Source organism: Dendropsophus ebraccatus, chromosome 15 (assembly GCF_027789765.1).
Source record: "Dendropsophus ebraccatus isolate aDenEbr1 chromosome 15, aDenEbr1.pat, whole genome shotgun sequence".
Taxonomy (NCBI): Eukaryota; Metazoa; Chordata; class Amphibia; order Anura; family Hylidae; genus Dendropsophus; species Dendropsophus ebraccatus.
This window is the reverse complement of record NC_091468.1, coordinates 1471173-1498672: the sequence shown is the minus strand read 5'-3', so window position 1 is coordinate 1498672 and position 27500 is coordinate 1471173. Positions and strand designations below refer to the sequence as shown.

At 57.8% G+C, this 27500-nt stretch overlaps 1 protein-coding gene across 1 annotated transcript in view; it reads right to left on the bottom strand.

Moving 5' to 3' along the window:
- The window catches only part of CUL9 (cullin 9), a 61829-nt gene extending 40120 nt beyond the window's left edge, over positions 1-21709 (bottom strand). Inside the window, 21 exon segments of the mRNA XM_069955346.1 lie at positions 1-128; positions 5152-5374; positions 6550-6707; positions 6796-6978; positions 7053-7159; positions 7401-7586; positions 7668-7801; positions 8549-8724; positions 8799-8894; positions 10087-10128; positions 10130-10193; positions 10268-10439; positions 13159-13249; positions 13800-14027; positions 14096-14201; positions 15004-15241; positions 16633-16853; positions 16927-17117; positions 17193-17400; positions 17493-17670; positions 21362-21709. The exon segment at positions 1-128 is cut by the window's left edge and continues 53 nt beyond it. Of these exon segments, the coding sequence (XP_069811447.1) occupies positions 1-128; positions 5152-5374; positions 6550-6707; positions 6796-6978; positions 7053-7159; positions 7401-7586; positions 7668-7801; positions 8549-8724; positions 8799-8894; positions 10087-10128; positions 10130-10193; positions 10268-10439; positions 13159-13249; positions 13800-14027; positions 14096-14201; positions 15004-15241; positions 16633-16853; positions 16927-17117; positions 17193-17400; positions 17493-17670; positions 21362-21701 (3470 nt within the window). The 5' untranslated portion in view covers positions 21702-21709.
- Positions 21710-27500: the final 5791 nt, after the last annotated feature.

The following is a 27500-nucleotide window of genomic DNA, read 5'->3' as shown; positions in this document are numbered from 1 at the left end:
AAATACTTGGAGGGATCGTCCAGATAGCAGAGAGAGGCTATAGCCCAGCATCGCGGAGAGAGCACCGAGATCTGCACCTCAGCATCATCCACCCCCTCATCCTGGAGCACCGAGCTCTCCTCCATCACCTGGAGACACAAGACACAATGAGGACACAGACCCCCGGTGTCACAGAGGAGACCCCCCCCCCCCCAGTGTCACAGAGGAGACCCCCCCAATCACAGAGGAGACCCACCCCCACCCCCGGTGTCACAGAGGAGACCCCCCCCCCCCAGTGTCACAGAGGAGACCCCCCCCCAGTGTCACAGAGGAGACCCCCCACCCCAGTGTCACAGAGGAGACCCCCCCAATCACAGATCACAGAGGAGACCCCCCCCAATCACAGAGGAGACCCCCCCAATCACAGATCACAGAGGAGACCCCCCCCAATCACAGAGGAGACCCCCCCCCAATCACAGAGGAGACCCCCCCCAATCACAGAGGAGACCCCCCCCAATCACAGAGGAGACCCCCCCCCCCCCACCCCAGGTGTCACAGAGGAGACCTCCCCCCCCCCCCCCGTGTCATCGAAGACACCCCCCCCCCCCGGTGTCACAGAGGAGACCTCCCAATCACAGAGGAGACCCACCCCACCCCCGTGTCACAGAGGAGACCTCCCCCCCCATCACAGAAGAGACCTCCCCAATCACAGATCACAGAGGAGCTGCCCCCCTCCGGTGTCACAGAGGAGACCATAGCCAGGAGACACAAGACACAATGAGGACACAGACCCCCGGTGTCACAGAGGAGACTGCCCCCCCCCCCCCCGGGGTTCACAGAGGAGACCTCCGAAATCACTGAGGAGACCCATCCCCCCCCGGTGTCACAGAGGAGACCTCCGAAATCACAGAGAAGACCCATCCCCCCCGGTGTCACAGAGGAGACCTCTGAAATCACAGAGGAGACCCATCCCCCCCCCCCACCGGGTTGTCCCGGAGGAGCGATCTCAGTGTGTGGTGCCGGTCGGGGACCGCTCCAAGATGGCTCCAGCAGCCGAAAACAAACGAGTGCCGATCTCATTGATCTTTGCTGTATAAGTATACAGCAAAGATCTCGAAGAGAGATCAAAGTGTATATACTAGAAGTCCCCCAGGGGGAAACCCTAACCACAGGGGGGGAATAACCCTAACCCCAGGGGGGGGATAACCCTAACCCCAGGGGGGGGGAAGTAACCCTAATCCCGGGGGAGGGGGGGAGTAACCCTAATCCCAGGGGGGGGGGGGGGGGAATAACCCTAACCCCAGGGGGGGGGGGGGAATAACCCTAACCCCAGGGGGGGGAATAACCCTAACCCCAGGGGGGGGGGAATAACCCTAACCCCAGGGGGGGGGGGAATAACCCTAACCCCAGGGGGGGGGGGAATAACCCTAACCCCAGGGGGGGGGAATAACCCTAACCCCAGGGGGGGGGGAATAACCCTAACCCCAGGGGGGGGGGGGAATAACCCAAACCCCAGGGGGGAATAACCCTAACCCCGGGGGGGGGGGGAGTAACCCTAATCCCAGGGGGGGGGGAAATAACCCTAACCCTAGGGGGGGGGGAATAACCCTAACCCCAGGGGGGGAATAACCCTAACCCCAGGGGGGGGGGAATAACCCTAACCCTAGGGGGGGGGGGGAATAACCCTAACCCCAGGGGGGAAATAACCCTAACCCCAGGGGGGGGGGAATAACCCTAACCCCAGGGGGGGGAGTAACCCTAACCCCAGGGGGGGGGGGGAATAACCCTAACCCCAGGGGGGGGGGAATAACCCTAACCCCAGGGGGGGGAATAACCCTAACCCCAGGGGGGGGGGAATAACCCTAACCCCAGGGGGGGGAATAACCCTAACCCCAGGGGGGGGGGAATAACCCTAACCCCAGGGGGGGGAATAACCCTAACCCCAGGGGGGGGGGAATAACCCTAACCCCAGGGGGGCTTCTAGTATATGTGTAAAAAAAAGTATTATTAGTAAAAAGCCCGCTCCCCTACAAAAGTCTGAATCCCCCCCCCCCCCCATGTTTGCTATCGCCGCGTGCGTAATCGCGCGAACTATTAATCACATTCCTGATCTCGCGCGGTAAACGACGTCAGCGTAAAAAAATCCCAAAGTGCAAAATTGTGCATTTTTGGTCGCATCAAATCCAGAAAAAATGTAATAAAAAGCGATCAAAAAGTCGTATATGTGCAATCAAGGTACCGATAGAAAGAACACATCATGGCGCAAAAAATGACGCCTCACACAGCCCCATAGACCAAAGGATAAAAGCGCTATAAGCCGGGGAATGGAGCGATTGTAAGGAACGTATATTGGTTAACAATGGTTTGAATTTTTTTCAGTCCATTAGATACAATATAAGTTATACATGTTATATATCATAGTAATCGTAACGACTTGAGGAACATATATAACAAGTCAGTTTTACCCCAGGGCGAATGGCGTAAAAACAAAATACCCTCCAAATAAAAGAAATGCTTTTTTTATTCTATTTCACCACACTTTGAATTTTTTTCTGGTTTCGCAGTGTACTTTATGGTAAAATTCAGCCGTCATTGGGAAGTACAATTAGTGACGCAAAAAATAAGGATAAGGGCTGATGTAGGTCTCTAGGTGGAAAAATGCAAGTGCTATGTATGTATGGCCGTATATACACAAGGAGGGAAAACCGAAAACGCAAAAACGAAAATTGGCCGGGTCCTTAAAGGGTTAAGGCACCTGTGCAGTGTCCACAGCAGAGGAATAGGAAAAATCCTGCCAGTGCCATTCCTAATGATGAGGAAGGTGGGGAGGAGGGACGGAGGGGGGGTGCAAGGTTAGGGCACAGATACTCTAGGCCACGGCAGTATGACACGGAGCTGCACGTTTAAAAGTTGATTTTTAGAAGAATAACTGCATCACCTGCCGAACGGAGCCCAGGACAGACCTTAGATTAAAAGCAGCTATCCGAAGGTACAAGGGGGGGGGGAGGGGGTCAGATTGTTTATCGTTAAAGTGACTCTGTACCCACAATCTCAAAAGGCACAAAATCATTTACCCAACTGCACGGAGCAATGATCGTTACTTATGGTCGTTCTTGCGGCCGTTTTGTCGCTATTGCGTACGTTTCAGATATGACTTCTTATTACACCAATGTGCGAACGATCAAATGATAGGTTTTCTATTACACAAAACGATTATCATTTAAATTGGAACAATCTAACAATTTTTCAAACAATAATTGTCCTGCGTAATACGGCCCTTAGAGCCCTATTCCACAGTAACGATAATCGGCCGGATTGGCCCCATTTGGCCCGATTCGGCCGATTATCGTTCGGTGAAATAGAGAGAACGATCAGCCGATGATCGTGTCATCAGCTGATCGTTCATTTAGGGCCAGACCTAAAATCATAGTTCCCCCACCGCGCATTGCTACAGTTGAATAGCGGTACACGGCGGGCCACCGACGATTTGACAAGCAGCATACATTACCTGTCCAGGCTTCTTCTCGGCGCTGTCTTTCTCCCCGGGTCCGGCGCGCTCTATCTTCTGAATGGCCAGTCAGCTGACGGAGCGCTCAGCCAATCACAGGCCGGGACTGCCGCGGCCTGTGATTGGCTGAGTGTGGCCTGTCAGCTGACCGGCCATTCTGAAGATAGAGCACGCGGGACCCTGGGATGAAGACAGCGCGGAGAAGAAGACCTGACAGGTAATGTATGATGCTGCAAGGACATCGGTAACGATCTCCCTGCAGCCCTCACTCAATGATCATCGGGCAGTGGAATAGGCCCAGTAAACGAGCGGCGATCTAGCAGATCGGCGCTCGTTTACATTGTTGATCGGGCCCTCCTCGCCACACGGAATACGACCCTTACTCTTCCTTCTTGCTGTCTCCACAACCTTCCTCCTCCTTACCATTACAATCACCGTCATCATCTTCCCATTTCCTCCTCTTTCCCTCCTGTCTTACACCACATCGTCTCCTCCTCACCGTCTCCTCCTCACCGTCTCCTCCTTCTTCCCTCATGTTCTCCTCTTATTTTGTATCCTCCTTATGTTCTCCTGCTTACCATTTCCTCCTCACTATCTTCTCCTCCTCCTTCCCTCCTCCTCACCATCTTCTCATCTCCTCCTTCCCTCCTGTACCCCTCACCATCTCCTCCTCCTTCCCTCCTGTACCCCTCACCATCTCCTCCTCCTTCCCTCCTGTACCCCTCACCATCTCCTCCTCCTTCCCTCCTCACCATCTCCTCCTCCTTCCCTCCTGTCTCCCTCACCATCTCCTCCTCCTTCCCTCCTCACCATCTCCTCCTCCTCACCATCTCCTCCTCCTTCTCTCCTCCTCACCATCTTCTCATCTCCTCCTTCCCTCCTGTCCTCCTCCTCCTCAACATCTCCTCCTCCTTCCCTCCTCCTCACCATCTTCTCATCTCCTCCTTCCCTCCTGTACCCCTCACCATCTCCTCCTCCTTCCCTCCTCCTCACCATCTCCTCCTCCTTCCCTCCTCCTCACCATCTCCTCCTCACCGTCTCCTCCTCCTTCCCTCCTGTCCTCCTCCTCACCATCTCCTCCTCCTTCCTTCCTGTCCTCCTCACCATTTCCTCCTCCTTACCATCTCCTCCTCCTCCTCCCTTCCTGTCCTCCACACCATCTCCTCCTCCTTCCCTCCTGTCCTCCTCCTCACCATCTCCTCCTCCTTCCCTCCTGTCCTCCTCCTCACCATCTCCTCCTCCTTCCCTCCTGTCCTCCTCCTCACCATCTCCTCCTCCTTCCCTCCTCACCATCTCCTCCTCCTTCCCTCCTGTCCTCCTCCTCACCATCTCCTCCTCCTTCCCTCCTCACCATCTCCTCCTCCTTCCCTCCTGTCCTCCTCCTCACCATCTCCTCCTCCTTCCCTCCTGTCCTCCTCCTCACCATCTCCTCCTCCTTCCCTCCTGTCCTCCTCCTCACCATCTCCTCCTCCTTCCCTCCTGTCCTCCTCCTCACCATCTCCTCCTCCTTCCCTCCTCACCATCTCCTCCTCCTTCCCTCCTGTCCTCCTCCTCACCATCTCCTCCTCCTTCCCTCCTGTCCTCCTCCTCACCATCTCCTCCTCCTTCCCTCCTGTCCTCCTCCTCCTCACAAGCTCATCCTCCACCCCTCCTATCCTCCTCACCATGTCATCGTCCTTATCCTCCTCCTCCTCCTCTGATAAGACTCCTCTGTCATGCTCCTGCAGGCGGTACAGATGTTCCTCTCTTTGAAGATCTTTGGCTTCTTGCAGGTTTTTCAGCATCTGTTGGGGAAAGCGGTTTGGGAAACAAATTCCAATGTGATCGACCACCGAATTCTCCAGCCAGCAGGGTCCGAGGGAGAGGAGGCGATCCGCCAGGTAATGCCTGCAACACACAGCAGCTTAGAAAATAGGACCTGGAATCACAGAAGCTGGCGGCACGGGGGCAACAAGGAGGAAGCTGGCGGCACGGGGGCAACAAGGAGGAAGCTGGCGGCACGGGGGCAACAAGGAGGAAGCTGGCGGCACGGGGGCAACAAGGAGGAAGCTGGCGGCACGGGGGCAACAAGGAGGAAGCTGGCGGCACTGGGGCAACAAGGAAGAAGCTGGCGGCACTGGGGCAACAAGGAGGAAGCTGGCGGCCGGGGGGCAACAAGGAGGAAGCTGGCGGCACGGGGGCAACAAGGAGGAAGCTGGCGGCACAGGGGCAACAAAGAGGAAGCTGGCGGCACGGGGCAACAAGGAGGAAGCTGGCAGGGCACAGGGGCAACAAGGAGGAAGCTGGCGGCAGGGCAACAAGGAGGAAGCTGGCGGCAAGGGCAACAAGGAGGAAGCTGGCAGCACAGGGGCAACAAGGAGGAAGCTGGCGGCACAGGGGCAACAAGGAGGAAGCTGGAGGCACAGGGGCAACAAGGAGGAAGCTGGCGGCACCGCTGCAACAAGGAGGAAGCTGGCGGCACCGCTGCAACAAGGAGGAAGCTGGCTGCACAGGGGCAACGAGGAAGCTGGTGGCACAGGGGCAACAAGGAGGAAGCCGACGGCTCGGCTGCAACAAGGAGGAAGCCGGCGGCACAGGGGCAACAAGGAGGAAGCCGGCGGCACAGGGGCAACAAGGAGGAAGCTGGCGGCACAGGGGCAACAAGGAGGAAGCTGGCGGCACAGGAGCAACGAGGAAGCTGGTGGCACAGGGGCAACAAGGAGGAAGCCGACGGCACAGGGGCAACAAGGAGGAAGCTGGCGGCTCGGCTGCAACAAGGAGGAAGCTGGCGGCACAGGGGCAACAAGGAGGAAGCTGGCGGCACGGCTGCAACAAGGAGGAAGCTGGCGGCACAGGGGCAACAAGAAGCAGTGCTAGAGATGGCGGCACAGGGGCAACAAGAAGCAGTGCTAGAGATGGCGGCACAGGGGCAACAAGAAGCAGTGCTAGAGATGGCGGCACAGGGGCAACAAGAAGCAGTGCTAGAGATGGCGGCACAGGGGCAACAATGAGCAGTGCTAGAGATGGCGGCACAGGGGCAACAAGGAGCAGTGCTAGAGATGGCGACATGGAGCTGCACTGACCTGTAAAAATGCTCGAAGGAATTGGCCAGTTCTAGATCAGACAAGAAAAGAACAAAGTCCAGGAATTCCTGAAGCTGCTCCAGGGATCGGAGATCAGCAGAATCGGCACGGATCACAGTGATCAGCTGATCTATATAGCGAGCGAACTGCTCCGTCACCTGTAATGTACAAACATCACAGATACAAATATCTCCAGACACAGGGGGCCCCAACATGAAGAACACTAATGGGGCCCCAGAGACTCACGTGCAGTGCGGTCAGGAAGGACAGCTGTAACAGCCCCTCACAGAAACCCTGGCGCAGAGACAGTAAGAACCGCATCTGTTGTCCAAACATCTCGTCCATGGCGCGTCTGAGGGCCCGGTACATGGAGCAGAAGCGGGGAGCCAGATCCACATCATTCCAGGACATCTCCAGAAAGCGCTGCACCTGGTGGACACAACAGGAATTACACCCAGGAAGAGGGACACACTAATCCCCCAGAATCCCTGAGCCCCCGCTACCTGCTTCTGGACCACCGCCTGCCAGCACTGAGCCATCCCGGCCAAGCTGCTCCATCCAGTAGCAGAGGGTCTCACAGGAGGACTGGGGGCCCCCCGACTCTTCCCATCTGAGGAGAAGAGCAAATCTCACAGCAGAACTGACGTATGGAGACCCCCGACCACTCCCCACCTCCTACACAGAGACCCCCGACCACTCCCCACACAGAGACCCCCGACCACTCCCCACCTCCTACACAGAGACCCCCGACCACTCCCCACCTCCTACACAGAGACCCCCGACCACTCCCCACCTCCTACACAGAGACCCCCGACCACTCCCCACCTCCTATACAGGGACACAGTACTCACTAGCTTTACTGGGGGGCTTCAGCTCGGCCGTGTCCTGGGGGCTGGTGTCCACATGGACCAGTAGATGGGTCAGCCTTCGTACCCGGGAGTTGAAGACTGAAGTTTTGGCATTGGGGCGTTGCGCCCCCTGAATGTTCCCCAGATAGCGGGTAAGCAGCCAGCTGAGGGGGCTTACTCCCCCGTCGTCTAGAAGAGAACAGGAGGCAGAGAGGTGAGGACCCCGTACAGGAGGGAAGCAGCACATTGGGGGCCTGGAAGTTTCTCTACCTGAGGTGGTGATGCTCTTCACCAGGGGGGATATCAGCGCCTCCCAACAGGTGCGGCCTAGAGCCTGCGCCGCCTCATCATCCGGCAGGAACCGATCCGCAAACTCCTGCTCATGTGACAGGGCGCGGTTCAACCTGCAAGAGGGCGGCCAATCAGTGAGAAGGAGACCCCGAAACCTCAGAAGGAGCCACTGCCCCCTTTGCGACTGTGCCCCACCGCCCGTTACCCACTGCAGGCTGTAACTTCGGCACCTGTGCCCCCCCCCCCCGTTACCCCCCGTACGCCTGTGCCCCCCCCGTTACCCCCCGTACGCCTCTGCCCCCCCCCCCGTTACCCCCGTACGCCTCTGCCCCCCCCCCCGTTACCCCCCGTACGCCTGTGCCCCCCCCCGTTACCCTGTGCCCCCGCCGTTACCCCCCGTACGCCTGTGCCCCCCGTTACCTCCCGTACGCCTGTGCCCCCCGTTACCTCCCGTACGCCTGTGCCCCGTTACCTCCCGTACGCCTGTGCCCCCTGTTACCTCCCGTACGCCTGTGCCCCCTGTTACCTCCTGTGCGGCTGTGCCCTGTTACCTTCCATATAGCTGTGCCCCCTGTTACCTCCCGTACGCCTGTGCCCCGTTACCTCCCGTACGCCTGTGCCCCGTTACCTCCCGTACGCCTGTGCCCCGTTACCTCCCGTACGCCTGTGCCCCCCGTTACCTCCCGTACGCCTGTGCCCCCTCCCGTACGCCTGTGCCCCCTGTTACCCCCCGTACGCCTGTGCCCCCTGTTACCTCCCGTACGCCTGTGCCCCCTGTTACCTCCTGTGCGGCTGTGCCCTCTTACCTTCCATACAGCTGTGCCCCCTGTTACCCCCCGTACGCCTGTGCCCCCAGTTACCTGCTGAACAGCTGCAGTAAGCTCTCCTTCCTCTCACAGATCTCCTGCCCCCAGCTGTGAGCTCGGCTGGTGTAGAAGAGGAACGTTCTTCGGCACAGCTGCTCCTTAAACACCGGCCAGAATGTCGGCTTTGGCCCCAGGATCTCCAGGCCCCGCACACGTGTGTCAATACCGCCCTGCAGAGAGACCATGCTGCATGAGGGCGGCTGAGGCCGGAGCGCAGCGCAGTCACATGACACCAGCGCATTACCTGCTGACACCGCTTTATCTTCACCTGAACCACCGGCCAGAAACGTGTGGCGTTTTCCAGGAGAACAACGCTGGAGGCGGAGCCACAGACATTCACCTGCCCAGAGACAAAATACACATAAACAACTGCGACCCTTGGAGCTGTGCCCCCCCACCTGCTGACCCCAGGAGCTGTGCCCCCCCACCTGCTGACCCCCAGAGCTGTGCCCCCCCACCTGCTGACCCCCAGAGCTGTGCCCCCCCACCTGCTGACCCCAGGAGCTGTGCCCCCCCACCTGCTGACCCCCAGAGCTGTGCCCCCCCACCTGCTGACCCCAGGAGCTGTGCCCCCCCACCTGCTGACCCCAGGAGCTGTGCCCCCCCACCTGCTGACCCCCAGAGCTGTGCCCCCCCACCTGCTGACCCCCAGAGCTGTGCCCCCCCACCTGCTGACCCCCAGAGCTGTGCCCCCCCACCTGCTGACCCACCGAGCTGTGCCCCCCCACCTGCTGACCCCCAGAGCTGTGCCCCCCCACCTGCTGACCCCCAGAGCTGTGCCCCCCCACCTGCTGACCCCAGGAGCTGTGCCCCCCCACCTGCTGACCCCAGGAGCTGTGCCCCCCCACCTGCTGACCCCAGGAGCTGTGCCCCCCCACCTGCTGACCCCAGGAGCTGTGCCCCCCCACCTGCTAACCCACCGAGCTGTGCCCCCCCACCTGCTGACCCAGGAGCTGTGCCCCCCCCACCTGCTGACCCCCAGAGCTGTGCCCCCCCACCTGCTGACCCCAGAGCTATGCCCCCCCACCTGCTGACCCCCAGAGCTGTGCCCCTCCACCTGCTGACCCCCACAGCTGTGCCCCCCCACCTGCTGACCCCCAGAGCTTTAACACCCACCAGCTGACCCCAGAGCTATAACCCCCCCACCACCACCACCACCAGCTGACCCCCAGAGCTGTGCCCCCCCACCAGCTGACCCCCAGAGCTGTGCCCCCCCACCAGCTGACCCCCAGAGCTGTGCCCCCCCACCAGCTGACCCCCAGAGCTGTGCCCCCCCACCAGCTGACCCCCAGAGCTGTGCCCCCCCACCAGCTGACCCCCAGAGCTATGCCCCTCCACCAGCTGACCCCCAGAGCTGTGCACCTCCCCCCCAGAGCTGACCCCCAGAGCTATGCCCCTCCATCAGCTGACCCCCGAAGCTGTGCACCTCCCCCCCCACAGCTGACCCCCACCTGCTGCCCCCAGAGCTGTACCCCCATCTGCTGACCCCCACAGCTGTGCCTCCCCCCCAACTATAATACGCCAGGACTGACCGCATTGAGCTCGGTGCTGATGTTGGACGAGTTCTCTCCCCCCCATCACCAGGACCCGGGCCGGCATGTAACTGGAGTCCTCACTGGCCACGGACATCAGCAGCCGCCTGCGGGGGGCGCACATTGTGTAATAAGGTAAGTATGCAGCCCATCCCCCCCCTCCTCACCCGCATTCTCTCACCGGATCACCACTCCGCGATGCATGAAGATGTTGATATAATGGGATCCGGTGCTGCCGCTCGACTCCCAGTAAGACTTGGGGTTCCCGTCTGTCAGTTTGTGGGCGCGATGCGGATTGGAGGAGACTTCAATCTTCTCCCAACATTTATCTTCTTTAACCTCCACGCTGGAGCCTGCAGGGATGATAGAGGCGTCCACAGTGCTATCCTCCAAGGGACCAGCAGGAGGCGCTGCACCCAGGACAGTGACCCACATTCTGTCCCGCCCCTTCAGCACTATAGGGCCCCGCCCCTTCAGCACTATAGGGCCCGCCCCTTCAGCACTACAGGGCCCCGCCCCTTCAGCACTATAGAGCCCCTTCTCCAGTACTGTAGAGCCCTGCCCATTCAGCACTATAGAGCCCCTCCTCCAGTACTGTAGAGCCCCACCCCTTCAGCACTGTAGAGCCCCTCCTCCAGTACTGTAGAGCCCCTCCTCCAGTACTGTAGAGCCCCACCCCTTCAGCACTGTAGAGCCCCGCCCCTTCAGCACTGTAGAGCCCCTCCCCTTCAGCACTACAGGGCCCCGCCCCTTCAGCACTATAGGGCCCGCCCCTTCAGCACTACAGGGCCCCGCCCCTTTAGCACTATAGAGCCCCTTCTCCAGTACTGTAGAGCACCGCCCATTCAGCACTATAGAGCCCCTCCTCCAGTACTGTAGAGCCCCACCCCTTCAGCACTGTAGAGCCCCTCCTCCAGTACTGTAGAGCCCCTCCTCCAGTACTGTAGAGCCCCACCCCTTCAGCACTGTAGAGCCCCGCCCCTTCAGCACTGTAGAGCCCCTCCTCCAGTACTGTAGAGCCCCGCCCCTTCAGCACTGTAGAGCCCCTCCTCCAGTACTGTAGAGCCCTGCCCCTTCAGCACTGTAGAGCCCCGCCCCTTCAGCACTGTAGAGCCCCTCCTCCAATACTGTAGAGCCCCTCCTCCAATACTGTAGAGCCCCTCCTCCAATACTGTAGAGCCCCACCCCTTCAGCACTGTAGAGCCCCTCCTCCAATACTGTAGAGCCCCACCCCTTCAGCACTGTAGAGCCCCTCCTCCAGTACTGTAGAGCCCCACCCCTTCAGCACTGTAGAGCCCCACCCCTTCAGCACTGTAGAGCCCCTCCTCCAGTACTGTAGAGCCCCACCCCTTCAGCACTGTAGAGCCCCTCCTCCAGTACTGTAGAGCCCCTCCTCCAGTACTGTAGAGCCCCTCATCTTCTTCATCCAGCAGGAGCACGCCCAGCAGTACAGCACAATTAGAGAGCGCTGTTGAGAGACAGCTGGATACACCAGAGAGAGGGGTGTACACTGCTAAGAGACAGCTGGATACACCAGAGAGAGGGGTGTACACTGCTGAGAGACAGCTGGATACACCAGAGAGCCCCTCCAGTACTGTAGAGCCCCTCCTCTTCAGCACTATAGAGCCCCTCCTCCAGTACTGTAGAGCCCCACCCCTTCAGCACTGTAGAGCCCCGCCCCTTCAGCACTGTAGAGCCCCTCCTCCAGTACTGTAGAGCCCCACCCCTTCAGCACTGTAGAGCCCCTCCTCCAGTACTGTAGAGCCCCTCCTCCAGTACTGTAGAGCCCCACCCCTTCAGCACTGTAGAGCCCCGCCCCTTCAGCACTGTAGAGCCCCTCCTCCAATACTGTAGAGCCCCTCCTCCAGTACTGTAGAGCCCCACCCCTTCAGCACTGTAGAGCCCCTCCTCCAGTACTGTAGAGCCCCACCCCTTCAGCACTGTAGAGCCCCTCCTCCAGTACTGTAGAGCCCCACCCCTTCAGCACTGTAGAGCCCCTCCTCCAGTACTGTAGAGCCCCACCCCTTCAGCACTGTAGAGCCCCTCCTCCAGTACTGTAGAGCCCCACCCCTTCAGCACTGTAGAGCCCCTCCTCCAGTACTGTAGAGCCCCACCCCTTCAGCACTGTAAAGCCTGCCCCTCATCTCCATCCAGCAGGAGCACTCCCAGCAGTACAGCACAATTAGAGAGCGCTGCTGATAGACAGCTGGATACACCAGAGAGAGGGGTGTACACTGCTGAGAGACAGCTGGATACACCAGAGAGAGGGGTGTACACTGCTGAGAGACAGCCGGATACACCAGAGAGAGATGTACACTGCAGAGAGACAGCCGGATACACCAGAGAGAGGGGTGTACACTGCAGAGAGACAGCCGGATACACCAGAGAGAGGGGTGTACACTGCTGAGAGACAGCCGGATACACCAGAGAGAGAGGTGTACACTGCAGAGAGACAGCCGGATACACCAGAGAGAGGGGTGTACACTGCAGAGAGACAGCCGGATACACCAGAGGGAGGGGTGTACACTGCTGAGAGACAGCCGGATACACCAGAGAGAGGGGTGTACACTGCTGAGAGACAGCTGGATACACCAGAGAGAGGGGTGTACACTGCTGAGAGACAGCCGGATACACCAGAGAGAGATGTACACTGCAGAGAGACAGCCGGATACACCAGAGAGGGGGTGTACACTGCAGAGAGACAGCCGGATACACCAGAGAGAGGGGTGTACACTGCTGAGAGACAGCTGGATACACCAGAGAGAGGGGTGTACACTGCAGAGAGACAGCCGGATACACCAGAGAGAGAGGTGTACACTGCAGAGAGACAGCCGGATACACCAGAGAGAGGGGTGTACACTGCTGAGAGACAGCCGGATACACCAGAGAGAGGGGTGTACACTGCTGAGAGACAGCCGGATACACCAGAGAGAGAGGTGTACACTGCTGAGAGACAGCCGGATACACCAGAGAGAGGGGTGTACACTGCTGAGAGACAGCTGGATACAACAGAGAGAGAGGTGTACACTGCTGAATGGCTGAAAGAGACAGCCAGATACACCAGGCACTCACCCTGACAGAGATTCCTCAGAAACACATGGAAGAATGGGATGTTAATCTGCTGCTGGCAGCGTCTGTGCTCCTCTATCTGCCCAAGGACCATCTGATGGGAGAAGAAAAACATCTCAGCACCTCATACTGCTGTTACATCATGTCTCACCCTCCAGAGCTGCACTCACTATTCTGCTGTTACATCAGGTCTCATCCTCCAGAGCTGCACTCACTATTCTGCTGTTACATCATGTCTCATCCTAAAGAGCTGCACTCACTATTCTGCTGTTACATCATGTCTCATCCTAAAGAGCTGCACTCACTATTCTGCTCTAACATTATGTCTCATCCTCCAGAGCTGCATTCACTATTCTGCTGTAACATCATGTCTCCTCCTCCAAAGTGCAGAGACATGCTGTAGTGAGTGTAGTGACATGAGCAGAATAGTGAGTGCAGCTCTGGAGCATGAGACATAACGTAACATGATGTAAAACAGCAGAACAGTGAGTGCAGCTCTGGAGGATGAGACATGATGTAACAGCAGAACAGCGAGTGCAGCTCTGGAGGATGAGACATGATGTAACAGCAGAACAGCGAGTGCAGCTCTGGAGGATGAGACATGATGTAGGACTCTAGTGGAGCTGCAGAGAGTGTGCACTCACCTGAATGCAGCCGGCCAGGATGCTGGTGGCCATCTTCTGGTAGAGGCTGGCGTACTTCTCGCAGTCACTCAGGAGGTCTCGCAGTTCCGCGGCCTGCAGCAGGGTGGTGCTCTGCTTCTCTAACACTTTACTCAGAGTTTCCTTGGCTCCAAGGCGGCACATGACAACAGCGCAGTCCTTGTTGGTGGAGGCCAGGCGGTGCAGGAAGTTGACCACCTCCTGGAGGACCTGCAGACAGAGGATGGTGAGTGGACAGACGGATGGAGGCTGGCAGTGCTAGGCCCGCCGCCCCTCACCTCATGGTCACTGCTGGTGCTGACCAGAGACGTCAGACAGGGCTCGATGCTCCGGTGCCAGGGGAGAGCGTCTTCTTGGTAGAACGACAGACACTTATTAAGGATCCTGAGAGGAGAGACAACCATTATCAAGGGCGAGCGCTCGTCAGTCATTAGAGGGCGCTGCGGGGAGAGCGCTCGTCAGTCATTAGAGGGCGCTGCGGGGAGAGCGCTCGTCAGTCATTAGAGGGCGCTGCGGGGAGAGCGCTCGTCAGTCATTAGAGGGCGCTGCGGGGAGAGCGCTCGTCAGTCATTAGAGGGCGCTGCGGGGAGAGCGCTCGTCAGTCATTAGAGGGCGCTGCGGGGGAGAGCGCTCGTCAGTCATTAGAGGGCGCTGCGGGGAGAGCGCTCGTCAGTCATTAGAGGGCGCTGCGGGCAGAGCGCTCGTCAGTCATTAGAGGGCGCTGCGGGGAGAGCGCTCGTCAGTCATTAGAGGGCGCTGCGGGGAGAGCGCTCGTCAGTCATTAGAGGGCGCTGCGGGGAGAGCGCTCGTCAGTTATTAGAGGGCGCTGCGGGGAGCACCCTTACCTCACACCTGGGGCCGGCTCCTCCCTCTCCTCACACCTGGGGCCGGCTCCTTCCTCCCATCACACCTGGGGCCGGCTCCTCCCTACCATCACACCTGGGTCCGGCACCTCCCTCTTCTCACACCTGGGGCCGGCTCCTCCCTCTCCTCACACCTGGGGCCGGCTCCTCCCTCTCCTCACACCTGGGGCCGGCTCCTCCCTCTCCTCACACCTGGGGCCGGCTCCTCCCTCCCATCACACCTGGGGCCGTCTCCTCCCTCCCATCACAGCTGGGGCCGGCTCCTCCCTCCAGTGTCCCAGCCGGGGCCAGCTCCTCCCTCCCCTCGCCCGTGGGGCCCTCACCTGTAGATGCAGAGCTGGAGCGCTTTCTCTTGGCGGAGTTGCTCCAGGCTGGAGAGAAGCTGCAGAAAGAAGTCGGGGTCTGTGAGGATCTGAGAGACGTCACACGGCAGAGAGAAGGCGTCATCACAGACACATCGCTCCAGAGATGGCAGGAGCTCCCGAGACAGCCGCACGTCCTGCAGAGCGCTGAGCAACGACGCCACATCCATGTCCTGCAGGGCCTGCACTGGGGCCACATCTGAAAGGGCCACACTAAGTCACATCACATACACGGTGGAGGAGGATGCGGCACAGGGAAGGAGGAGGATGATGCAGTGGCAGAGGAAAGAAGAAAGAAGAAGAAAGAAGAAGAAAGAAGAAGAAAGAAGAAGAAAGAAGAAGAAAGAAGAAGAAAGAAGAAGAAAGAAGAAGAAAGAAGAAGAATGCAGTAGATGAGAAAAGAAGGAGGAGGAGGATGCGGCACAGGGAAGGAGGGGGAGGAGGATGCGGCACAGGGAAGAAGGAGGAGGAGGATGCGGCACAGGGAAGGAGGAGGAGGATGCGGCACAGGGAAGGAGGAGGAGGAGGAGGATGCGGCACAGGGAAGGAGGAGGAGGAGGATGCGGCACAGGGAAGGAGGAGGAGGAGGATGCGGCACAGGGAAGGAGGAGGAGGAGGATGCGGCACAGGGAAGGAGGAGGAGGAGGAGGATGCGGCACAGGGAAGGAGGAGGAGGAGGAGGATGCGGCACAGGGAAGGAGGAGGAGGAGGAGGATGCGGCACAGGGAAGGAGGAGGAGGAGGAGGATGCGGCACAGGGAAGGAGGAGGAGGATGCGGCACAGGGAAGGAGGAGGAGGATGCGGCACAGGGAAGGAGGAGGAGGAGGAGGATGCGGCACAGGGAAGGAGGAGGAGGAGGAGGATGCGGCACAGGGAAGGAGGAGGAGGAGGAGGATGCGGCACAGGGAAGGAGGAGGAGGAGGAGGATGCGGCACAGGGAAGGAGGAGGAGGAGGATGCGGCACAGGGAAGGAGGAGGAGGAGGATGCGGCACAGGGAAGGAGGAGGAGGAGGAGGATGCGGCACAGGAAGGAGGAGGAGGAGGAGGATGCGGCACAGGGAAGGAGGAGGAGGAGGAGGATGCGGCACAGGGAAGGAGGAGGAGGATGCGGCACAGGGAAGGAGGAGGAGGAGGAGGATGCGGCACAGGGAAGGAGGAGGAGGAGGAGGATGCGGCACAGGGAAGGAGGAGGAGGAGGAGGATGCGGCACAGGGAAGGAGGAGGAGGAGGAGGATGCGGCACAGGGAAGGAGGAGGAGGAGGATGCGGCACAGGGAAGGAGGAGGAGGAGGATGCGGCACAGGGAAGGAGGAGGAGGAGGATGCGGCACAGGGAAGGAGGAGGAGGAGGATGCGGCACAGGGAAGGAGGAGGAGGAGGATGCGGCACAGGGAAGGAGGAGGAGGAGGATGCGGCACAGGGAAGGAGGAGGAGGAGGATGCGGCACAGGGAAGGAGGAGGAGGAGGATGCGGCACAGGGAAGGAGGAGGAGGAGGATGCGGCACAGGGAAGGAGGAGGATGCGGCACAGGGAAGGAGGAGGATGCGGCAGAGGGAAGGAGGTGGCATATGGAAAACATGTGGAGTTGTCACCTTTGGTGTCGGCACTGCTCTTCTCCTCAGTGCCCTGTAACAGGTGGCACAGCTGCTTCTGCATGAACAGGTCCAGCCGGCTGTATAATGAGTTGCTGTCAATTGTGAAGCTTTGGGGGACAGCGGGCAGCTCCACCCCGGACAGCTGCTCAGACAGCGCTTCATGGTTGTCGGTCAGCATTCGGATGACCAGCAGGCCGTTGTACACAGAGGTGAAGCACCTGGAAGGCAGAAGTTGATGAGGTGGTGGTGGGTGGAGGTCAGGCTGGTGACGTCCCGGCTCGGGGCCCTTACCCCTCGGTGCTCTGCAGCTTGCTGATGGCCCCGGGGATGGCCCTCAGAAGACTGGTGGCGCTCCCACTGGCAGCTGATCCAATGCTGGAGAAGATTTCCTTCATCACCTGGGTGTCTCCGGGATTCAGGGTGTAGCGGCGGGAGCTTCCCCGCAGATCACAGCTCCCCACCCCGGTCAGCACCTTCAGAACCTGCCAGAGACAGAGCGCAGGTTACAAGATGGCGGCAGCAAACCATTGGCAGAACAGCAAAGGGCAGATATTTACCGCAAGCCCGATATGCTGGATGGCAGCCGAGGAGTGATGCTCCTGCATACAGCCCAGCACTGCCCGCACCCCGCCTTCCGTGGCAAAAGGCACCCGCCAGTCATACTTGGACATGAGCACATAGGTGACCTGCAGACATGTGACCACCACCATCCGATCCTTCATCTGATTGGTCAGGATCTCTACCAATGTCTTGATGATCTTCTCTCTAGTTATTATAGAACAGATGAGACGTTACAGAGTAGCTTCCAATATGGCAGAGGTTCTAGCCTCCCCCACCCCGGGGCCCCACCTCCCTACCTGTTAGAGCGCCCTTCACTCTTCCCAGCATGGCCCTCGTCTCCGGATTGTTGCAGCATGGCCTGCACTGCCGAGGACAGCGCCTCCACGCCACTTGTAGTCTTCTTCACCTTCTCAAGAATCTCCACTAACATCTCCAGAGAGCTCCCCCTAGAGGTGCCCCGAGGGGTAACAACACCTGGAGAGAGAGGAGGAACCCAACAAATATGGCTGCCGAGCCGCCCAATAATCCCTGTCAGTGCAGGTCGCCGCTGCTCATCATCAAAACAGATGTCACCCCCCCCACACCTCTCCACACCCCCACCTCTCCGCAATCCCCCCTCCACAAACAACCCCACCACCCCTCAACCTCCCACACCTCTCCGCACCCCGCCTCCACAACCCCCCCCCACCACCCCTCTCCGCACCCCACCACCCCTCCGCAACCTCCCACACACCTTCCTCCACAAACCCCCCACCACTCCTCTCAGCACCCCCCCACCCCTCCGCAACCTCCCACACGATAAACGATAATTATGACACGCCCCTTTTAAAAGCCACGCCCCTTTTGAAAACCCCATTTTCCGATGGTAATACAAACGTGGATTTATTCCATATAACAATACGCTGCAAACTTCACAAGTAATACACAATGTTTTGGCGTCGCCATTTTCAAGTGCCACTAGGAGACGCCAAAACATTGTGTATCACTTGTGAAGTTTGCTGCGTATTGTTATATGGAATAAATCCACGTTTGTATTACCGTCAGAAAGCTGCAGAGTATTTCTTACTAGCTGACTTGGTCCAAGGTCTGGGATTCATATGGTTTGCTAGATCTATCTATACAGTATATATTCAGATAGGAGATAGATGGATGATAGATGGATGATAGATGGATGATAGATGGATGATAGATGGATGATAGATGGATGATAGATGGATGATAGATGGATGATTGATGGATGATTGATGGATGATTGATGGATGATTGATGGATGATAGATGGATGATAGATGGATGATAGATGGATGATAGATGGATGATAGATGGATGATAGATGGATGATAGATGGATGATAGATGGTCCCCCGGGCACCGCTCTCTCTCTCTCACACAGGAATCCTCGGCCCCTGTCACTCGGTGCTGTAGCACATATACCTGTGTCCCAGGCAGAGCGTCACACACAGCCGCTTCCAGAACTGACAAAAGATAACGGGGCTCCGAGGATTCCTGTGCGGGACAGAGTGCGGTGGTCAGGGAATCATGGAGGTGCCGACCCCAACTGTATGTGCGGGAGAGGGGGGGGCAGGGCTCACCGTGCAGCTTCCAGAGAAGCTAGGAGAAGTGAGCCGCCCGGCAGCAGCAGCGCTGAGCACACACTGGAGGGGGAGCTGCCGCCTGTGCGCAGCCTGTCAGTTCTCCAGCCTTCCTCTCCAGCCCCCCCCCGCAGCAGGATCTTCCATCCCCTGCCCTGCAGCAATATTTGTGCGCCCTGGCTCAGGAGGTAAATCGGAAAATCACCTTTCCAGCCCCCACCTGTCCACCCGGCCACGGTGGTATGCGGGTGAGGCCGGCGCTGTACTGCTGCTGCACTGTCAGCGTGCACCCAGGCCCCCTGCGTACTGATAGCAGCCTGGGGGTCCATGTTTGGTGCCGGTGGTATGCGGGTGAGGGGGCTGTACTGTACACTATCGATCTGGATGTAACTGTTATTGCATACACGGAGAAAAAGAAAAACATAGACCGGCACTAGTACTGATTCACACTGTGTTTTCAGCGTACTAAACTGACCTCGTGGGAGGCTGGAAGTGTGTACTGAAGATGCAGGTGGTGCTCTGCTCACAGCATATTAGTCCACGGATAAATTCAGCATAAAGAAATGAAATAGCGGCACTCACCCGGCTTGTCTTCAATCTTTATTGGGGTATCATGTACAACACAAGTCCACTAGGGCATCATACAGGTGAGACCTGGTCTGACGTGTGTTAGCCGTGACGAAGTGCGCCTGCGCACGAAACGGCCGTCGCTGTATGCACCCCCCTGCGTCCTCCCTCACCTGTATGATGCCCTAGTGGACTTGTGTTGTACATGATACCCCAATAAAGATTGAAGACAAGCCGGGTGAGTGCCGCTATTTCATTTCTTTATGCTGAATTTATCTCTGGATGTAACTGTTATCACTACACAGGGGGCCTGGGTGCACGCTGACAGTGCAGCAGCAGCTTCCATCCAGATCAATATTGTACAGTACAGCCCCCTCACCCGCATGGACCCCCAGGCTGTTATCACTACACAGGGGCCTGGGTGCACGCTGACAGTGCAGCAGCAGCTTCCATCCAGATCAATATTGTACAGTACAGCCCCCTCACCCGCATGGACCCCCAGGCTGTTATCACTACACAGGGGCCTGGGTGCACGCTGACAGTGCAGCAGCAGCTTCCATCCAGATCAATATTGTACAGTACAGCCCCCTCACCCGCATGGACCCCCAGGCTGTTATCACTACACAGGGGCCTGGGTGACAAGCGGCTGCCATCTTACCGCCTGTGGCGCACATCCAACTGCCAGCCCGCGCGACCACAAGAAAGCCCGCCCGCACGCAACAAATAAAAAGGAGGGCTGCAGAGGCGGTACGTGGGCGACGCTATACGGGTGTAGGGGGAATTGGCTGGCCAAGCACATTATTAATTAGAGACTGCTTCAAGGTCCCCCCTCCCCCAGCAGCAGAGTAGTTTATTCCAAATGCCTCCGGCATGGTCCGGGCAGCGATTAGGCGGCGCCGGGAAGACGGGGAATACAGAAAATACCGCACATACCGTCCTCGCCAAGTTGAGGTCGGTTAACCGACCCCAGTGACGTTATCGGTATTTTCGCGGTATACCACCCAGCCCTACCGCAACCCCCCTTCACAAACGCCCCACCACCCAACCTCCCACATCTCTCCGCACCCCGCCTCCACAACCCCCCACCACCACCCCTCTCCGCACCCCCCCGACACCTCTCCGCACCCCCCCACCCCTCTCCGCAACCTCCCACACCCCTCCGCAACCTCCCACACCCCTCCCTACACAAACCCCCCCCACCCCTACACAAACCCCCCCACCCCTACACAAACCCCACCACCCCTACACAAACCCCACCACCACCCCTCTCAGCACCCCCCCGCAACCTCCCACACCACCCCTTTACAACCCCCCCACACCTCTCAGCACCCCACCACCCCTACGCAACCTCCCACACCACCCCTCCACAAACCTCCCACCACAGCGACCTCTTCACACCCCACCACCACCTCCCACCTCTAAGCACCCCACCACCACCTCCCACCTCTAAGCACCCCACCACCACCTCCCACCTCTAAGCACCCCACCACCTCCCACCCCTCAGCACCCCACCACCACCCCCCACCTCTCAGCACCCCACCACCACCCCACCACCACCACCCCCACCTCTCAGCCACCCCACCACCACCCCACCACCACCACCCCCCACCTCTCAGCACCCCACCACCACCTCCCACCTCTCAGCACCCCACCACCACCTCACACCCCCTCAGCACCCCACCACCACCCCCCACCCCTCAGCACCCCACCACCACCTCCCACCCCTCAGCACCCCACCACCACCTCCCACCCCTCAGCACCCCACCACCACCTCCACCTCTCAGCACCCCACCACCACCTCCCACCTCTCAGCACCCCACCACCACCTCCCACCTCTCAGCACCCCACCACCACCTCCCACCTCTAAGCACCCCACCACCACCTCCCACCTCTAAGCACCCCACCACCACCTCCCACCTCTAAGCACCCCACCACCACCTCCCACCTCTCAGCACCCCACCACCACCTCACACCCCACACACACTCACTGTACCCACCACACCCTCACCTTTACCCTTGTCCTCTGCAGGGGTTGCTGAGATGTGTAGTCCTTCCTGGGAAAGCAAGGTGCTCAGCAGCTGCAGGTCGGAGGTCTCTGCACTGGATGGGGCCTCTGTTTTCACTACTTTCTGTGGTTCCTCGTTTTTTGGCTTTTTGGTCAGAAGGCCCCCCTGTACAGAATGAGTGGGGGCCCCGCAGCTGGGGCCGGAGCTCTGCTTTCCTGGCTGCAGGATGTACTTTGCATAGACATGAGAGCTGTGCAGGTCGCTCAGGACACTCCCAGAGCAGCGCTCACCCAGGAAGCTCAGGACCGTGTGTGCTACCTCCACAGTCACAGGTAACAGCATGAGGGTGTGCTCGTTCCAGACCGCCCCGCTGCTGAGGAGACAGGAACAACACCGACTTACTGCTACACCCTACTAACCTGCACAGACAGTGTAACACCCCACTAACCCGCACCGACACACTGCTGCACCCTACTAACCCACACCGACACACTGCTACACCCTACTAACCCACACCGACACACTGCTACACCCTACTAACCCGCACAGACAGTGTAACACCCCACTAACCCGCACCGACACACTGCTACACCTACTAACCCGCACCGACTCACTGCTACACCCACTAACCTGCACCGACACTGCTAAACCCACTAACCCGCACCGACTCACTGCTAAACCCCACTAACCCGCACCGACTCACTGCTACACCCCACTAACCACACAGACACACTGCTACACTCCACACCGACACACTGCTACACCCCACTAACCCGCACTGACTCACTGCTACACCCCACTAACCCGCACCGACACACTGCTACACCCCACTAACCCGCACCGACACACTGCTACACCCCACTAACCCACACAGACACACTGCTACACCCCACTAACCCGCACAGACAGTGTAGCAAACACCCCCACTAACCACACCGACACACTGCTACACCCCACTAACCCGCACTGACTTACTGCTACACCCCACTAACCCACACCGACTCACTGCTACACCCCACTAACCCGCACAGACACACTGCTACACCCCACTAACCCCACACCGACTCACTGCTACACCCCACTAAACCCACACAGACACACTGCTACACCCCACTAACCCGCACAGACAGTGTAGCAAACACCCCACTAACCCACACCGACACACTGCTACACCCCACTAACCCGCACTGACTTACTGCTACACCCCACTAACCCACACCGACACACTGCTACACCCCACTAACCCGCACTGACTTACTGCTACACCCCACTAACCCGCACCGACTCACTGCTACACCCCACTAACCCGCACCGACTCACTGCTACACCCCACTAACCCGCACCGACTCACTGCTACACCCCACTAACCCGCACCGACTCACTGCTACACCCCACTAACCCGCACCGACACACTGCTACACCCTACTAACCCACACCGACACACTGCTACACCCTACTAACCCACACCGACTCACTGCTACACCCCACTAACCCACACCGACTCACTGCTACACCCCACTAACCCACACAGACTCACTGCTACACCCCACTAACCCACACAGACACACTGCTACACCCCACTAACCCACACAGACTCACTGCTACACCCCACTAACCCACACAGACACACTGCTACACCCCTTTAACCCGCATCGACACACTGCTACACCCCACTAACCCACACAGACACACTGCTACACTCCACACCGACACACTGCTACACCCCACTAACCCGCACTGACTCACTGCTACACCCCACTAACCCGCACCGACACACTGCTACACCCTACTAACCCACACCGACACACTGCTACACCCTACTAACCCACACCGACTCACTGCTACACCCCACTAACCCACACCGACTCACTGCTACACCCCACTAACCCACACAGACACACTGCTACACCCTACTAACCCACACCGACTCACTGCTACACCCCACTAACCCACACCGACTCACTGCTACACCCCACTAACCCACACAGACTCACTGCTACACCCCACTAACCCACATAGACACACTGCTACACCCCACTAACCCACACAGACTCACTGCTACACCCCACTAACCCACACAGACACACTGCTACACCCCACTAACCCACACAGACACACTGCTACACTCCACACCGACACACTGCTACACCCCACTAACCCGCACTGACTCACTGCTACACCCCTTTAACCCGCACCGACACACTGCTACACCCCACTAACCCACACAGACTCACTGCTACACCCCACTAACCCGCACAGACACACTGCTACACCCCACTAACCCACACTGCTACACCCCACTAACCCACACAGTGTAACACCCCACTAACCCACACCGACTCACTGCTACACCCCACTAACCCGCAGTGACACAGTGTAATGACCACCACACAGGACTGACAGTGTAACAACCACCCACAGGAAAATGTACAGGACTGACACAGTGTAACAACCACCACACAGGACTGACACAGTGTAACAACCACCACACAGGACTGACACGGTGTAACAACCACCACACAGGACTGACACGGTGTAACAACCACCACACAGGACTGACACGGTGTAACAACCACCACACAGGACTGACACGGTGTACAACCACCACACAGGACTGACACGGTGTAACAACCACCACACAGGACTGACACGGTGTAACAACCACCACACAGGACTGACACGGTGTAACAACCACCACACAGGACTGACACGGTGTAACAACCACCACACAGGACTGACACGGTGTAACAACCACTACACAGGACTGACACAGTGTAACAAACCAGCACACAGGGCTGACACAGTGTAACAACCACCACACAGGACTGACACAGTGTAACAACCACCACACAGGGCTGACACAGTGTAACAACCACCACACAGGGCTGACACAGTGTAACAACCACCACACAGGGCTGACACAGTGTAACAACCACAACACAGGGCTGACACAGTGTAACAACCACCACACAGGGCTGACACAGTGTAACAACCACCACATAGGGCTGACACAGTGTAACAACCATTACACAGGGCTGACACAGTGACAACCACCACACAGGACTGACACGGTGTAACAACCAGCACACAGGACTGACACAGTGACAACCACAACACAGGACTGACATAGTGTAACAACCACCACATAGGACTGACACAGTGACAACCACAACACAGGACTGACATAGTGTAACAACCACCACACAGGAGAATGTACAGGACTGACACAGTGTGTTGCATCTCCCTCCTCCTCCAGGTTCTGGCGTATGACATCCTGCACCTCCTGCTGATCCTGAGGCTCCAACCTCCGGATGAAGAAGAGGATCTCCCACCACTCGTCCTGCCTTAGGTCCCCCCGCACCTCACAGGCCGCTGCTCCCAGGTAAGGCAGAGGGTATTTGGCCCCAGAGGGTTTACAGGAAAGGGCAGGGGCCACTGCGGAAAGAGAGCGACTTGAGCCAACAGCGAGCCGCACCACAGAGGTATATGGCCGGCATTACCCCCCCCAGCTCAGGGGACGGCACTTATGTATGAGGGGATAGGAGTCACCTGAGGGATCCGCAGCTGCTCTAATTGTATATGGCCGGCATTACCCCCCGCACAGACTCCTCAGGGGACGGCACTGATGTATGAGGGGATAGGAGTCACCTGAGGGGTCCGCAAGCTGCACTATAAGTATATGGTCGGCATTATCCCCCCCCCAGCGCAGGGGACGGCACTGATGTATGAGGGGATAGGTGTCACCTGAGGGGTCCGCAGCTGCTCTATATTGTATATGGCCGGCATTACCCCCCCGCACCGACTCCTCAGGGGACGGCACTGATGTATGAGGGGATAGGATGTCCACCCTGAGGGGTCCGCAGCTGCTCTATATGTATATGGTCGGCATTATCCCCCCCGCACAGACTCCTCTTACGGGATGCCACTGATGTATGAGGGGATAGGAGTCACCTGAGGGGTCCGCAGCTGCTCTATATGTATATGGGTCGGCATTTATCCCCCCAGCTCAGGGGACGGCACTGATGTATGAGGGGATAGGTGTCACCTGAGGGGTCCGCAGCTGCTCTATATGTATATGGTCGGCATTATCCCCCCCCCCCCCCCCCCACAGACTCCTCAGGGGACGGCACTGATGTATGAGGGGATAGGAGTTTAGCATTATAATGGGGGGCACTCCTGCAGATCCTACGGGACTGTCCTAAAATCAAACGCATCTGGGAGAGCCTGCAACCATACTATAAGATCCATGATAACCCAGATAAACCACAGTTAGCACTACTACTCTACATCCCACCCCAATGAGGACCATGACCCTGATATTTTAACCATTTGAAGCAAAATGACGTCCTGGTCCAGGCTCAATGAGCAGAGCACAGATAACACTGATCAGTCCTATGCTATGGCCACAGACAGGCTGTATGTAATGATCACAGATAACACTGATCAGTGCTATGGCCACAGGCAGGCTGTATGTAATGATCACAGATAACACTGATCAGTGCTATGGCCACAGGCAGGCTGTATGTAATGATCACAGATAACACTGATCAGTGCTATGGCCACAGGCAGGCTGTATGTAATGATCACAGATAACACTGATCAGTGCTATGGCACAGGCAGCTGTATGTAATGATCACAGATAACACTGATCAGTGCTATGGCCACAGGCAGGCTGTATGTAATGATCACAGATAACACTGATCAGTGCTATGGCCACAGGCTGTATGTAATGATCACAGATAACACTGAATCAGTGCTATGGCCACAGGCAGGCTGTATGTAATGATCACAGATAACACTGATCAGTGCTATGGCCACAGGCAGGCTGTATGTAATGATCACAGATAACACTGATCAGTGCTATGGCCACAGGCAGGCTGTATGTAATGATCACAGATAACACTGATCAGTGCTATGGCCACAGGCAGGCTGTATGTAATGATCACAGATAACACTGATCAGTGCTATGGCCACAGGCAGGCTGTATGTAATGATCACAGATAAACTGATCAGTGCTATGGCCACAGGCAGGCTGTATGTAATGATCACAGATAACACTGATCAGTGCTATGGCCACAGGCAGGCTGTATGTAATGATCACAGATAACACTGATCAGTGCTATGGCCACCAGGCAGGCTGTATGTAATGATCACAGATAACACTGATCAGTGCTATGGCCACAGGCAGGCTGTATGTAATGATCACAGATAACACTGATCAGTGCTATGGCCAGGCAGGCTGTATGTAATGATCACAGATAACACTGATCAGTGCTATGCTATGACCAAGTGATGCAGCATTAGGCAGATAGTTTTCCTGTGATAAGTATTACATCTACCTGTCTGAACAGCTGCTTAGGATTACCCTCACTGGGCTGCTGTTGTGTAAGTAGCACGATGTATTTACAGCTTTTCTTGGCCTGTTATGTAGCAGAGGTGGTGACTGGTGTATTAGGTAACGTCCACCATTACTGCACATGGATACACATAGTGCTCACCAGCCCCGGAGTCCGTACAGTCACTAGGCAGAGCAGAGGAGAGTGATCCAGGATCATAACTCCGCCTAGGGCAGGGACCCCAGACCCCTGTATATACGCCCTCCATCCCCTCCCTCTCTTCTATAGTGGAAGATCTGGGTAATATTGCCTATAAGACAGATGGCTGCCATCTGGTTGGTGTACAATATGGTGTAGTAGGTTCTAGGATTCCCTGGGCAGAGATTTGATATTAGAATATTGGGAAGATATTACCGATATTGGCGGTGAGTTCATTCCTGTTACACACAGCAGCAGATCGGCGCAGGGATCAAGGTGGTGTCATCTGCCGCCCTTCCTACGCTTGGCAACGTTCCTTGGCCGTTTCCCTGGCCCGGCCTTATGCACTGTAACCTTATGTTTCTCAATGAATCCTTATCACTCGATATCTCATGTTACACTACAAATCCCAGCACTGACCTGCAGGTAGGCGCACAGTGTCGTCCCCGGACGTCCCCCCTCCCCTGGCCGTCCTCTCCGGCCTGATCTCCATAGCCGATGATTTCCCACCATGTGCCAGTGCACCCAGTATGTCCGGCCTGTGTGACCCGCCACATGACCTGCAGGGGACAGACGGCGTCATCACACGGCGGGGAAGACGTACATC